Below are 15,345 nucleotides of genomic sequence, written 5' to 3'. Positions count from 1 at the left end.
TGTTTGTATCGTTCTTCTGTCATCAGAATTTTGCCATAATAAAATATTATTAGTACAGAAATTAAGTTGAAAAGGTGAGATGTTGTTTCAAAATACCTAAACTTGCAGAAATAGCAAGGTCATCCCAGCACTCTTAATTCTGCCATCATGAAGATGCATGCCAAGCAAACCCAGAAATCATGGGAAACAGTTACCTGCCTGTGAAAAACACCCCATAAGAGACCACAGGAAAAAAATTGCTGTGTTACACAGAAATTCCATTTTCCTCTTTCACAGGGCTGATATAAACCAAAGGCATATTTAATAATATTAGATGTAAGGTAAGGTTAAGAGGTCTTCTGGAATTCAATTTCTACCGTCACCATGGAAAATTTCTAATACATATCTATGAGGTCCAGCAGCCTTGTGATTACAATCCCAAAGAGCAAATGTTCAAATCTTCACATACTGAGGAAAGTGAGCCAGAGGTACCTTACACTAAGGGGCAATACTAAGACACAAATTGGGGTGCACAGTGTTTGTTACTCTGTGAAGCACTTTTTTGGTGAAACCTTGCATAGGAGGAAGCACTGATGCAGAGCAGCCTTTGGAAAGATTTAGAGCCCATGTGTGAGGTCCTACAGAGTCAGCAATAAAAATGGAAATTATTTTTCCTTCTTTTGACTGAAGGATAGACACAACATAAATCAGTCAAGTCACACATACTCCAACCCTGGTAACTTCCCGAGTCATTTGGGAAATCTTGCTCGCCACGCTGGGGAACTGCATTAATGATCTCATGGATAATGCACCTGTATTGGGAGTTTTATCCATGAGAATACCAGAACCTGAACAAATATCCAGGTCTGGAAGTCTACATTGAGCTCACAAGACTAAGAGCCATGGTACAAGGTAGGGAACAGACAGCTATTACAGTGCTAACACAATTGAATAATTGATATTACCCAAAGATACCCAAAGGAAAGGACACAAAAGGGAACACACTGCTGAAGTGACTTGGAATAGATAAAACATTGGAGGAAAATTTTAAATCTCCCAGACTGATTAGAGCAGTTTTAGCAATGGAGGTATTTATGTCCTTCAGCTTTCACTGGCATTTAGCTCAGGATGTAATTTGTATTTTATCAAAGTTTATCCTTCGTGGTTGCCTCTTTAAGTGCAAAGATTGTTATGCAGAGCCTAAAAGATGTTAATTGTCTTTCTAACTTACAGTGAATCAAGGCTCAGTTACATCAGCTCTTTGTATAACACAACTGTGTTCTCATTGTTCTGCTTTCAGGTTCCTTTTCACCCTCTCCTCTCTACTGATCAGGAAAACAGAATTTACAAATAAAGCTGTAGGTCTGACAGGGAGAACAAAGTTGTTAACTGACCTGAGAAATCATATTTGTACTAATTGCGCTGTTTAATCCAGCAATACTAGTGTATTTTAAAAAACCTACACAGGGAGAAAGAGACCCAGGAGCTGAGTTAGGATACTTCTGCACAGGTCTGCAGGTGATCAATTGTTCAAAAAAAAATGTCACATGGGTTTTATTTCTTTTCCTTGCAAGCTGTCTTGAGGACTAGATATTCTCTTTTTCAGAGAAAATATAGGGGTCATTTCTGCATATCAAGTGCAGAGCTGTGACCAAAAGTGAGTCACAAGACCAAGAGCAAGGGAAAGCCTTGGAACCAAGATTAAGTAAGGTTTTGCCTATCCTCTTACAGGTAAATGGTGCAATGACTCATGTACATTCAGGATCTTCAAACTCCAGTTAAACAGTCCTGTCTTTGAGGAGACCTTGGGGGAAGGTTTGAGTCTTGGCTTCAGCCAAGTAAATTGCAGTATGCTTCCCAATGTCAGTGGTTAATCTGCCCAAAGGACATCAGATTTACACCAAGATTCATCCCATTTCAACCTGTCAGCTCAGAATCTGGCCTTGCATTTGTCTGCTCTCATCATCAATCCCATTGATTCATTTTGTGATACTGATACTGATGGAGTGGCTGTCACAGGGAGCAGGAGTCTGCAATGATAAAACCAAACCAAAGATCTCCAAGCACAAGGAAGTTATGAAGCTGCAAGGGTTTATGTGTGACAGGAGGCTACCAGAGAACCAGGATGGGTGGTTCAGAGGCGTTGCTGGGATGTCCCCTCCATGCACTGCAGGAGACTTGGGGACACCCAGCACATCTCCATCACAGCATGGGGCACAGAGCTGAGACCTTCAAGCAAGAAGAGGCAGGGGCAGTCCAGTGTACCTGGCCCAGCAGTGCCCCACCCTGCTGGCTGAGGGCCAAAGGGGTGCTGCTGTGCTGTCACAGCCTTGCACCCTCCTCAGAGGGTTTCTCTCAGAGCTGAGGCATGCACAGCCAGCTCCAGTCTCTCTGCTGGAGCGTGGAGATGTGCTCAAAGGTGTCAGTGATGCCTCCTTGCCTCTCCATGTCTCAAGGGTGCAGCTGTCTCATTGTATCAGTATAAGAAAGCTGTGCTGATATTTCAGCCTCCCCTCGGGGATCACTCAGGACATTGACCTGAATTCAGCAGAAATGGCTCCTAGTCCCACTTCCACAGTGGGCAATACCACTTCACCCCCAAGAGGCAGGTGAAGAAGAAATAATCCCTTAGAGTGGGGTCAAAAGGCTAAGGAAAACTCAAAGCAAACAGGGATAGCTTTTGCAGATTCAATATGCAGATCTCGACAAAGCAACAGGTAATCCTTTTTTCATTTATGTCTAGTTGTAAATATTTTATTGGCTCTTCTCTCACTGCTGAGTAGCTGTAATGGCATCTACTTCAGCAAAGGCCTGAGCTGCTGTAAATCAAGTACAGTTTTTTACTCACCATGGTCATGGGCAAAGACAAACAAGTTGAGTCCTGTCAGCTTCTGGGCCAAGTCGTCGTAGCGGCCGCAGTGCTCCCCGGCACCGTGGGCGATGAACACGAGGGCCCTGCAAGGAGCATCAGTGTACAAATCATTAACGTGCCAACCACCCTGCAATCACTGCAGAGCTGCAAGGGAAACCATTCAGTTCAGCAACAGCATTTCAGACATCAGCAAACACCAGGCAGGTACAGAATTTGCAGAGTTTGAATACAGGGGAAGCCATCGTCACCCTGGCCTGCCATCGACCTGGCCATCAGCAGGTTGTTGTAGGATGGGTTCCAGGGAAGGCCAGAGCCACCATGGTCTGCTGCAAGTTCAAGATGCAGGTGGGCATCAGCATCAGTCCCTGAGCTGGATATCTCCATGGGGGCTTGAGGCTCTACGTGGCTCCTCCAGTGTAAGTGATCTAAGAAGTTTCTTTTGGGACTGGTATGTCTCTGGGATTCAAATACCAACACTGTCCTCAACTTTATAACTTCAAACATTGTCTGATGCTCCAGAGCACTCTAAGGTGGAATTCCAGCCAAAGAATAGGTCTCCAGCACTTTGCTTGGAGTTTGGAATTTTATCTTTTGATTCAATGATGGTAATTTTACCATTTCCAGTTTTCACTTCTGTGATTAAAGTGACTCTTACACAGCCACTGTGTAGACAGAGATAATAAAAAGCTAGTCTAACAGACACTTATTTTTGCAAATACCTATCTTTGAAAATTTCAGTTTTATGAATAATACCTTACTTTTATTGGAATGTCATCAAATGGAAGTGACTGAACTCGAACACCCCCAGTGTTTCTGCCAGATAAAATTAGTATAGACTTGGGCTAGAACTATAGCAGAAGTAGCAATGAGATTACAGAAATTCTGCTGGATTTGACAGGTGACTATTTAAAATCCAGTTTTAGCAACATAAACATAACTTGTTTGCTTAAAAGGACCATTTGTCCTTGCAACATCAGCAACTACAAAACCATTTGAAGGCTACAAGTTTGACATTTTCAACTTTATCTTAATTGAGGTCTTTTTAGACAATGTATTCACAACAATGAACTGCTTAGGTCTTAAATATATTTAAACTTAAAAAACATGTTGGATGATGTAGAAATTCCTGTCCTAGCTCTCTAATTAGCACCTGCTTTAAAGCATTTGCCCAGCTGGACAATTTAAAAGAGCATCCATCCAGACCAGAAGGACTGTACAGAGTCCACTGCAAACACAAAAGCAACAAGGCAAAGATGCTCTGGTATCTGTCTAACACCAATTAGCAAGGGTGACACTAGGTCATGTACCATATTTAACTTGCTGTGCCTTACAAATCCTCTTTAGTGTCACTGAAGGTTGCAAAACAATCCATGTGGAGCAGTCATTCCTTCCTTTGTCATTGTCCCTGATCAATTATTTGTCAAGTTATCAATGCACCAGGCAGACAGACTGATTTTTGGAGTGCAGGATCTATTATTACACCTCCAAATACTGGAGAAAGTGAGACATTGCTCACTCAGTGGAGAATACTAACTTTCTTCCTGCGGGCCCATTGCCCTGATATGCAACAGACTCAGCCAGGCTAAGTCTCTCTGCCACACCTCCTACTCCCACACCTCCCACTACCTTCAAGCTTGACAGCTTCCTTGCTCAATGTCTTACTTGAGCTCTTTAGGGGACCTATATTTGTTTCTGCTGACTAAGCACAGAGATAAAGGTGCACCTTGGCTGACAAAATAAAGCCCTTCATTTCTCAGAGAAATGGCACTAAATGGCACTAAGTGAATGAAACCTAATGGGAAGCTGGCAAAGAGATCTCTTCCAGGAAATTCTTAGTTCTTCATCCCTGTGACAGTAAAGTCCTTGTTTTGCTTTTATTCACACTGATGCAGCATCCTTCTAGATGCTAAGAGCCCTCCCTTTATGTGAAACCAAGTGAGAAAAGATAAAAACCCAAAGCTTCAGAGAGGCAAGGTGTTCCTGTGACCTTTCTCTCCACCTGGAACACAGTCTCCAGGTGTCACAGAACTGAGCCTTTGCACACCACAGGGAACAGACCTGGGTTATAATTTGTCTGCAAAATGCTGAGTAAAACCCCTGAGCCTGTTTGTGCCTTAAGAGTTCTAATGACAGTAGCTGTTGAAAGGACTTAGATACTTTTGAAAGTTTTGTCCTATCGATAATCATAAACAAAGCATAAAATTTCAAATTTGTGACGCTGAAACAAAATCAGCCTGTCCTGTTGTTCAATAAAAAGTGAGAGTGGCTTTGCTGACTAAAAACTAGGTCACATCTACACAGCTCTTTAGCTCCAGCTTTCAGGTCTAAGCACAAGGGCCACATTTTGAACACAACCTTCAAAAATTGAAATTATTATGAATATCATGTGAACAAGTATTGAAGGATTTGGCTCTTTCACTTAATCTCCAATTTTCCATTACAAAGTAAGTTTAGATTTGGCAAATAATACCTGAAGGCAGTGTAACAAATACGATTTAACATATTTTCACTAGCAAGCTGCCAGGAAAATACAACAAACTATTAGATTGACTGACAGCAATTCTTTCCTGTATGTAAACATTTTTGCAGATATCCCTGCTCTTAAGTCACAGTCTTCTCCTTCCTTACCACAATGGCTGGAATAACAGATTATCAGAGATTGCTTTCAACAGATTCCTCTAAAATTAACATGGATCCTGCCGTGTTTGTGGTTTTGCAGGACTGCAGTGCCTCTCTGTGCAGTCTCAATGAGAATTTTGTTGCAAAAAGATTTGTATCAAACTGGTAACGGGGAGAAATTTCTTCACCTCCAGCTCTTGCAGTTGTGCTGCTGAAATTCTTGGAAGTTTGCACATAGCAACCAGAAAACATTGTGCACAGCCTGCAAAGCTCTCTCAAAGTGACCTGTGCCTGGACCCTGCTGGTTCTGATGTCTGACCACAGGCACAGAAAGCCCGAGTGTCCCTGGATGCTTCAGCCGGTTTGGGCCGGTGGAAGTGCGATTGCTGAACGCCTCGGAACAGCAGGGCTTTGGCACCTGCTCAGGGCAGCGCTCCTGCCAGAGCAGCAGGGCTCGCCGCCTCCTGGGCTGGCTCTGAGCGCAAAGCCAAGGTGCGAGCGGGGCGTGACTGATCCCACGCTCCTGCTCTCACCCGGCTCTGCAACAGCCATCACGGGCTATTACAGGAAACCACTTTATTGACTGCCGTTTGCAAAAGCAACAGATGGTTTTTGCAGATTCCTGCCCTTCCCATGGCCTTTATCACCTCCTCCTCCTGCAGGTTTCTGCCTCCTGGTACTGCACAGCTTGGCAAACAGATGCCCTTGCTTATTACAACAAGAAGGCAGAATAATATTTGTCTTTAATATTCAAATCAACTACTGGTTGTGTTTTGTCCTCTTCCATGATAAGGTTATGGGCACTCATGACCTGTCCTTGCTCCCACATCTCCCCTGACTGGTTTCAGTCCCTCCTATATTGCAGCTGCAGCCTGTTAAGCTTTGTAAAACACAGCAATGCCACACCTCAGTTAATACAAAGCACCTGCAAACACCCTGTCCTTTATTAGGGGGAGTGGAAATTGTGGAGGCCAGGTTGCAACACGGTCAGTGCGTACAAATCCATGTGAACACCTTGTTCTCTTCTGTCCTGCCTCTTGGAGAGGTCACCACCTGATCCAAGCTTTAGCTGTGTCCAAGCCTTCCCTGTTTCTCACTGTAGCTTCCCACCCACTAATATCCATCCCTCTTCTTGGGGAGGCAGCAGTTTTGCAGGGCAGGGTCGTGCTTTAGGTTGCAGTTCTAGGTAGAAAGGCAGTATCAGGTTTAAAGGTTCTCACTTTCTGTTTTGCTGTCTTTTTTGACAATTGTTCAGAGATACAATTCCACAGTCAACTGGAGGAGAACAATTCTAGGGAAAATAAATTGCAGCACTGGACTTACACATAGGAGCAACAGCCCTCTTAAACCAAGACTGTTAGAAGAAAAATACACTGAAAGCACAGCCAGAAAGCTGCTGTGCTGTGACACTTCACAGGCCTGAAATACCCCTCAGGGCTTGGGTCCTGCTGGGCATAAGACCCATGTTCTTGCTTTGCTTTGAACAAAATTCATGTTGAAACTGAGCTAGACAAAGATGGTTGCAAGCAGGATGGTGTGACTCTAACATCTTGTGTCCTCTGGGGACAGAGCCACTTCTCTGGGACCCCTCTTTTATTGCCAGAAAATAACCCAAAACAGTAGGGCTGAACCACAGAACGGAAGACAAGCTTCCTATGACTGCATATATGAAAAATGCAATCTTTTCCACCCCATTCAAAAGCATCCCTCTTCAGAATAATATTTAAGTACTTGCCTTAACCTCAGGAAACTTTCTTCAACACATGAAAGTCAACAGGACTCTCAAAGTAAAGGATGAAAGTTAAAAAAGGATTTATAAATGCTGTCTGGAATAAGGACTGATTTAATCACACACAGAAGTGATTTCCTGAATCAAGCCCTCACAACTGAAGCTAATACCATGTTATTCTATGTTAGGTAACTGTGCTTTTCATTTGGTCTTGTGGATGTTGTTACCAGAACCAGATCAGCTTTAACAAAGAACATCTGACTTGCACAGTTTTGAATTCCAGACACTAAATTCCTAAAGTAATTTTTAAAAACAAACTGACAGGAAAGCTCTGAGCCAGCTAAGCTGCCAGAAAAATGACTGGCTTAAGTGCTGCATTTTGTTGTGTTGTTTGAGCTGATTTATCAGTTCCTTTGTAGCTGAACAATTAACTTTTATTTACCAAAAACTGGTGATGTTTTTGGACAAGCAAGTGGATAGTCACTCACAGATCTTTTAGTGTGTTAAAAATGTTATGTGTGTATTTTGCTTCCAAAGTATATTATAATGGAAAGTCACTGGAAGGTCCATTCTTGTGTTAGCTGGGTGAATGGGCCTCACTATGAACATTAGCTAGCTATCATATAATAGGATTTGTTGAGGTTTTCTATCTAATTTTCTGTCCTTGGTATTTGCTTAAAGGTTACCAAAAAAAAAAAAATCCAGCTAATAATTTACAAGAACATGTAATGAAGAATAAATTTTTTTGTGATCTAAACAAGTGGTGATCTTTTCCTTTTCTGGAGGGTTCTTCAGGCCCTTGCTTTGGGTGTAAGACCTGAAGTTTGGAAGGGGCTTGTCTCTGTCTCTGCTCTTAGAGTCAGTTTTTGCATTCTTTTTCCTGGAGGTTATTTGGGCCCCAAGACAACCCTGAAAAAACTTGGGTCATGTGTAGGGGTTACAAAAATCTATAGCAATCTCACTTATGTCATGAATGCTTGTGACCTACACACTTAGCCATGAGTTTAGCCTAGTGTCTCCAGTTAGACAGGAATATTTATGGAGTCAGGTGTGTCCCTTCATGCCATCCTTCTGCCTCCAGGAAACATCTGAGTTATGTCCCCCTGGAGGTGCAAGAGGGAGTGACTTTTCTCCCAATTCCAATCCATGTTCTAAGGAGGCATTACACCCAAGGGCATTTCTTGCTCTCTTGCTCAGGTTTTTGCATTCTCAGCCTCTGCCCTACTGCCCCACAGCTTTGCCATGCAGGCCCAGGCTCTGGGCTGCCACCTCTCTCCAGCAGCTCCATCACTGCTTTTCCCAGTTCAGGGAAAAAAGCGAATCAGAACATCAATAGCCTGGAGCTGAGCCTCTATCCACCTCCTCTCAAAGTCACAGACCATACAGCATTGGCATGGATACCTCACAGAGCTCGGAATCTGGAGGAGTTTATCTCTGGGGTTTAACTTTGAAAAACCTTTATGCATGAAAGAACATGTCAGAGGAACCTGCACTGTGCTCACAATGCACAACTTCTGCTTGACTATACAGAGCTTGTGGGGCTTGAGGGTTCTGTGCATTTGTGTTTGATGTGGTTTGATCTAGACTAGTAGAATCAGTAGCTTTATTCCTGTCCAGATCTTACATTGGCAATTAAAAAAATAAGCCTCTTCAGCAAGCTCTGCTTCCTGCTCTCTTTCCTCGTTTCCTCAGGCTTGGAAGTTTCCATGCAAGCCCCTCCAAAGGGGCAGCTGTTAGTTTAAGCACCTTCTTGCTGTCTTACACCATAGAGATTTAGGGCTCAGTCTTAAAACCTGTGCCTGCTCCTGCAAGCAACCCTCTTGCAACATGTCTGCAAGCCTGGTCTCATCACACATCTCAAAATCACAGCTCCTCACAAGGACAGAGTTAGGAGGACAATTCAGAACTGCCCTGTTCTGAAACTGTCCAGAAGGAGTAACAAGGCTAAATTTTCCAACCCCCTCAAATAGTGCAGACATCATAAATCAGCAGAGCAGAGACAGATCCGGTTAGTACAAATATATTTCATAACAAAAGGTTCAACAGGATCCAGCCAGAGCCAGCACAAAACAATGTGGAGAAATAGTTTAAGCTGATTTATTGTAGTTTTTCAAAAAGCAAGCCCTCACTGAGAATAACTCATGAGCGGTCTAATACCGGGAGAAGAGAGGAAGGAAATTTCAGGTGGGGGTGGGAGAGAAAGAATTATTGGGTCCTTGCAACTGCACAGCTCTGGGTCAATCTCTGCAAAGTTAACATCTAAGATCAGCTGTATTTAGTTTCAAGGAGGCTTTGCAGTGATATTTTAGGGGACATGAAGCTGAGATCAGAGGTGAAATGCCTGGTGTGCAGCTTAAAACTCATGGGTTGGATCTTCCCACCCTGCTCTTGAATAAAACTGAGGAGGAGTGATTCTAGGGTTACATGGGCTGCTCTGGGGAGACACTCCACTTTGATATCAGAGATGGGATTTGCCTTGGCAGAACTGCCTGCCAGACCTGCTGCTCTGAACCTGCAAGACAGACAAGATCCCTGGAGGCTTGGGCAACCCAGGGTTGGATCAGAGCCTTCCTGTGGCTGCTGCCCTTCCACAGAGCACAGGAAGCCTTGAAAGAAGGATTATGAGTTCTGCTTCCAACAAGAAAAGGGGTAGGCATTGTCACACACACAGGACCAAGGAAGGGATGATGTGGGGGAACAGAACTGCCCCAGGACCTGAGTGGGAGGAATGCTGGAACTGGACATCCCAGTCCTGTGCTCTGCTTCAGCCCTTGCTCAGTACAAGGGTTACAAGGGAGATAAAATGGAGGTCATATCTCCCAAGGGGAGATACAGGCATGGATGCACAAAGCAGTCAGTGTCTGTCTAAAAAACTGTGCAAAACATTGCTTAAATAGAAGCTGCCAATTTCAAGTCAACCTGAAATCACCCCCAAATTTTTTAGATTAGCTTTAGGGTGTGGAGGGAGAATATGGAGAGAAACAAAAGAGTTTCTGGCACAGATCCCCTTGGAAATCAGGAAAAATAAAGTACTTCTGGTTAGTTTGATTAAAAATTCATTTTGACTTGGAAGCACAGCCAGTGCAGGGCCACCACTCTCCATGGAGCACCGACAGACAGGGAGTAAGAGCAAGAACAGTTTTCACAGACTCTCTCTCCTCTTCACTTGCACTGAATGTTTAATGATTTCCAAAGGGACAAAAATGACTGTTTAGCCAGTCATGAAGCAGTTTCTTCTTGAAATCAAAAAGCAGACACTGCCTAGTGAGCCAAAGCCTTGGAAATAGGAAGGCCTGTGTGGTGAGATGGACTGTCCTTTCCAAGCATGAGAAAGCTGCAGTTGAAGGGCAAGAAGCTTCTGCACTGTCACTATCTCTGAAACTCAGCATTACTCACTAGTTCAGTACTACACCTGCTCTCTGAAGAAAAAAAGGGTTTTTTTATATAAAAGTATGTCTCTGTTTCAAAGTAACTGTGCAAAACCAGTTCCTTTTTACTGAACTCCCTTGAAGTCTTGGCATATTCAGAGCATTGGAACCTGTTCCAGTGACAAGTCGTTATTGCTGCTGTAAGTTCATAGCCTGAAATCCAACTCAACCCTAATAGAAGGGAAGCTTCCTAGAAAGGAACAAGGTGTGTTTCATTAAGGGATGAGCTCAAGCTGGGAGAGAATGCTCCTTACATGGCATCCCAGCCACATTTTTACAATTTAATCTCACTTTTTGGCATAGCACAAAAGATGGAAATAAACAGCATTATCCAGTTATTGAGGTGAAGAGTTTTAGATATGCCTCTGTAGCTTCCAAATGATGGAAATTATTTTATTTAGTAAAGCCATCCCCCTGGTCAGATCCACACGAGTACATGGTAATGTTTAAGTCCTTAGGAACATGCTGCTTGCTTGGTTGTTTTAAAATATTTGTTAAGAAGGGCTTGTGGTGTGAGACAAATAATCAAGTGCTCCAGAGAATACCACATCTAAGGGTTAAGTGGCACCTGCTGGAGTCCTGTAAGACAAGTCTGCAGGCCTCTTCTGACCTCAATTCTTTTGCAAGGAGTTTTTATGCAGGACATCACTCATAGTCTGAACCCAGGTGCACCAGAGGTTCTTCATAGTCAATCCCCCCCTCCCCAAATCAATGGTTCTTAAAAATGAGCTTTTCCATGGTTCAGAGTCTAGCATGACTCTGATCACCTCCAGACTCAAGCTGCTATTGCAGGGAGTGGGTGGTACAGACAACTCATGACCAGCAATACTGAAAAAGTTGTTTCAGGAAGAATTCAGCCCAGCAGCCCAGCACCTGGGCAGGGAAGGGGCTGAAAAGCACACACCTGGCACAGGAGGGTCAGAACATTTCTGAGCTATTCCTACATATTCCTGAAGTACTTTGATCAGGCATTTGGGGCTTATGTGGGCAAACCTTCACTAGCCTGGAACCATAGAATGGTTTGGGTTGAAAGGGGCCTTAATGATCACCCAGTGCCAACCCCCTGTCATGGTCAGGGACACATTCCAGGAAGAGAGCTGTGAATAAAGAAGGAGCAAGAAAGGAGATGACACTTAACCTGTTCTGTGAAGTCAAGATACTATGTTGTTATAACTTTTTAATAGCGCACTGACAGTGCAATTCCTAGTTGTATGGCAATGGTTTGAAGAAAGACTTCAATTCCCTGAAATACTTAGACCCAATAGTACTGTTTGTGGCCAGGCAATTCCACTCCTAATGTGGAACTCCTGATTACTTCCTGCACTGAGTCAATTGCCCATCCTCACTTTTGCCTTCCTGATCCAATTTTGTCAGCAGTCCTCTGTGTTGGCAGAGATCTTAATTGGTTTTCCTTAACTAACTGACAAACTCGTTATAAGTTCAGATGTCAGAGAGAGTATGGGTCTCTAATTGCCAAGTTTTTCCACATGATTTTCCAAAATCTTGGGTGGAATTATCCCATAAACTTAGAAACAGAAGCTCAAGGATTTATTTCTTAATCATAAAGGGTTTATGTATATTTTAACATATTTTGAGATTAAACACATTAATTTCCAATGAAATCTTGGCACATCCCAGTGCTGCACTTCGGCCTTTCCCAGCTATGAGAGGAGTCTTTGCAGCAAGAGGCTTTAGAGGCTCTGTCAAAATCAATATCAGCAGCTACTCCTCTGGGAAATTAGGAATGTCACAGGCAAAGCGTTTGCCAAGGCTTTCAGCATGTTCCAATTAATTTACTATTCCATGTTTGCTGTAGACCTGAGGTAGGAAGGAAAGTTGAATGTAAGCAGCTACACATGAGACATGGAATGCTGCTAAGACAATGATCACTGCAACAGCAGCTTTAAAGGCTGAAATGTTTATTCATGTTTTGGACCACAGTGAATTTTAGTCACAGGTGAGGTGCAATGGCTTACCTACAGATGATTTAAGAGTTGGATACAGACTTCAGCCTATGGCTGCCAAATCAATAGGTGCTATTTCTTGGCTGCACTGAGCTAATCTGGGTGTCCAAAGGCTTCAGCTACTGCAGGTTTGGTTTCTAAAATGTGATTTTATTTCTAACATCCAGGCAGCTTCACCTCTCTCAGTGAGGCTGCCATGCTAACACAAATAAGGAACCTACCTGCCATGAGTTTTAATCACTGCCCTGTTGATTTGCTCTCAAAAAGGGCTGGATGTAATAGCTTTAAGCTCCAAAATGTGAATGGGGACCTGTCCAACTTGAGGTGCAACTACTAGAATAAAGATGGGTGGTAACAATAAAAAAAAGAGTATTTAGTTAGATGAGTCCTTGGCTGCAATCATTTTAGATACAGGCAAAGAAAGCCAAAGGCATGTGGGATGTCTTTTCTGCAGAAAAGCTTAAAATAGAAAAGGAAATCAATACTCATTTACAGTATCTGGCAGTCACTGAACCAAAACATACATGTACACCTACAGCTGAGCAGAAATAACAACATTTATTTAAACCACAAGCTGTTATTCTGCTGCAGGAATGCTGTGTTTCATGTGGAACACTTCACCAGAGACTGTACCACATATTTATGACCATTTTTAAAAAGCCTCAACAATATCCAGAGCAAATACTTTCAATGCCACAGTCATTAACCCCACCAGCTTCGACTCCTTCAATTCCTGGCAAAGAAAGAGTGAGAGCTGTTGTGGAGGAGAATGTGCCCAGCAGGAAGCAAACCTCTGATGGGCAGAACCCTTAAATAATGCTTCAGAACAGAAATGTAAACCTGTGTGTAAAAATGAGGCAATGTTTCCACTATGCAAAATTACAGGCTTCAAAGGAAGGAATAGAGTTTAACAAATCAGCATTCCCCAAACACCGAAAGTGAAATGAAATGTAAACAAAGTGAATCTGCTGATTGCTTGTTTTTTTCCCATTCCCCAGCTCTGAGAAATGTGACCAGTAAATAAACAGGATAAATAATAACAGCAGCTGGCTTTTGTACAACACTCCTCATACAGAAAACCCAAAATGCTTTACAAATGGTGCAACCAGGCTGCTGGCAGAGGTCACACAAGGCAGAGAGGAGTGGCACCTCAAGAGAATCTCTGATCCATTACCCCACCCCAAGCAAGGATCAGCCCTTCTTCCCACTGCCACAGAGGTGAAAAGCCTTTCCTGTGGCAGCACAGCATGCCAGAGGCAAGGATGGACACACAGGGTGAGTAAAAGCCTGACTCTAAAGCAGCCAGCAGGAGCTCAACAGCAGAGTTCAGATATCACCATGGGCTCCCTGTGCTACAGGGAAGGGAGCCACAGTGAACCTGGAAGGAACAAAGTCAATTAAAACAAAAATCTTTCTGTCCTAATGAATTTGTGGGCATCTAATAATGTCAGAGTGATGCTCTGTGCATTTTCAGAACAAGATGGGCTGAGATGTTCCACACCTCTTTTTTGGGGGCATACAGAGGATGACTGAGTGCTGATTGCTTTAATGTCTTTTTAATAACATGAGGTTATGAATGCTGCTCAGAATACAGATTTTAATGCTCCAAATATTGTAGACTAGCTCTCACATAAAATTGAAAAAATGAAGAAAAAGCTCAACCATTAAGTCAGCTGGATGTTATCTTACAGAAATTTAATTACTTACTGCTTCCTTGTCACTCCTAATGCCTTTCACCCAGCAAATTAAACCATTGCAGATTTCTGGAATCGACAATTAAATTTGAAAGCCCGCTGAGATAGTTTTGAAAATAAAAGTTAAAACTATGTTAAAAAATTATAAATATAAGCTCAACTTGTCTGTTGGTGAACCAACTAATCTGCTGACATCTACTGCAAACTAAACCAAATTCTGTTTTAGAGAAAGGCCAATGATTTAGGTCTTATTCCCTCACTCTGCAAGCTTTAAGCTTGAGCAAGGAAGAAAGAAAACGTACAGAGCAAGACATTTATCACAGGTCAGACAGACACCTGAAAAAGATCAGCAATCTTTCTTGCACACCAAATCTATAGTAGTTTGTACATTTTCTCCTTACCTATCTGTACACAACACCACAGCAAACAATTACCACCCTGTTACTGCTGAATGTTTGGCTTTAGCCCAGTTGTCAATATTTTGTCCCCCTTTTTTCCCTGTTCTTTCTTTTCAATGATTGCCACTGAGACAATTTACTCTCTGCAGAAGTAAACTAATTCAGCAGAGAACAAGTAATCCATCACTTAGCAGATTTTATTTAAAATCTCTCTTCAAACATCAAGCCTTCTTCAACCACTAGCTGCTCAAGAAATAACTTACTTTCTCTGGAAACTTTCATCTAGAGACTCCAGCCCCAATTTGTAGCACTTGACTGGATGACTACACACAGCTGTAGACAAGGAAATAAAAGTATGGATTGTAGGTCTGATTCTGTAAATCCTGGTGATTGTGTCTATTCACTGTCTTGACCATGTTTTTCCTGTTCTCTGCTCCTCATTGCCTCCTTTTTTCTGTTTTTTGACACTGAATTCTCTAGGTCTAGCAAGCTGCCTTTGCCACCACTCAGTATGGGAGGATTCAGAGGCTTCCATCATCAAGTGAGTGCCTGCCAAACTGAAACAAAGATAGTTTCTGGCTGCAGAGCCAGCGTCTGACACAGAAGGGGGGACTCTTTCATGCCAGTGGAAGTACTCATGAAGTTTGGTGTTACTCAAGGCT

The 15,345-nt window shown here is 42.9% G+C and overlaps 1 protein-coding gene across 1 annotated transcript in view; it reads right to left on the bottom strand.

Annotated features, from left to right (window-relative positions):
* Positions 1-15,345, bottom strand: part of MGLL (monoglyceride lipase) — a 61,067-nt gene that overhangs the window by 37,346 nt on the left and 8,376 nt on the right. Inside the window, 1 exon segment of the mRNA XM_084214705.1 lies at positions 2,828-2,934. Coding sequence (XP_084070831.1) covers positions 2,828-2,934 — 107 coding nt within the window.

This window comes from Fringilla coelebs (assembly GCF_963513975.1).
Source record: "Fringilla coelebs genome assembly, chromosome: 13".
NCBI lineage: Eukaryota > Metazoa > Chordata > Aves > Passeriformes > Fringillidae > Fringilla > Fringilla coelebs.
This window is presented reverse-complemented; position numbering and strand designations above follow the sequence as displayed.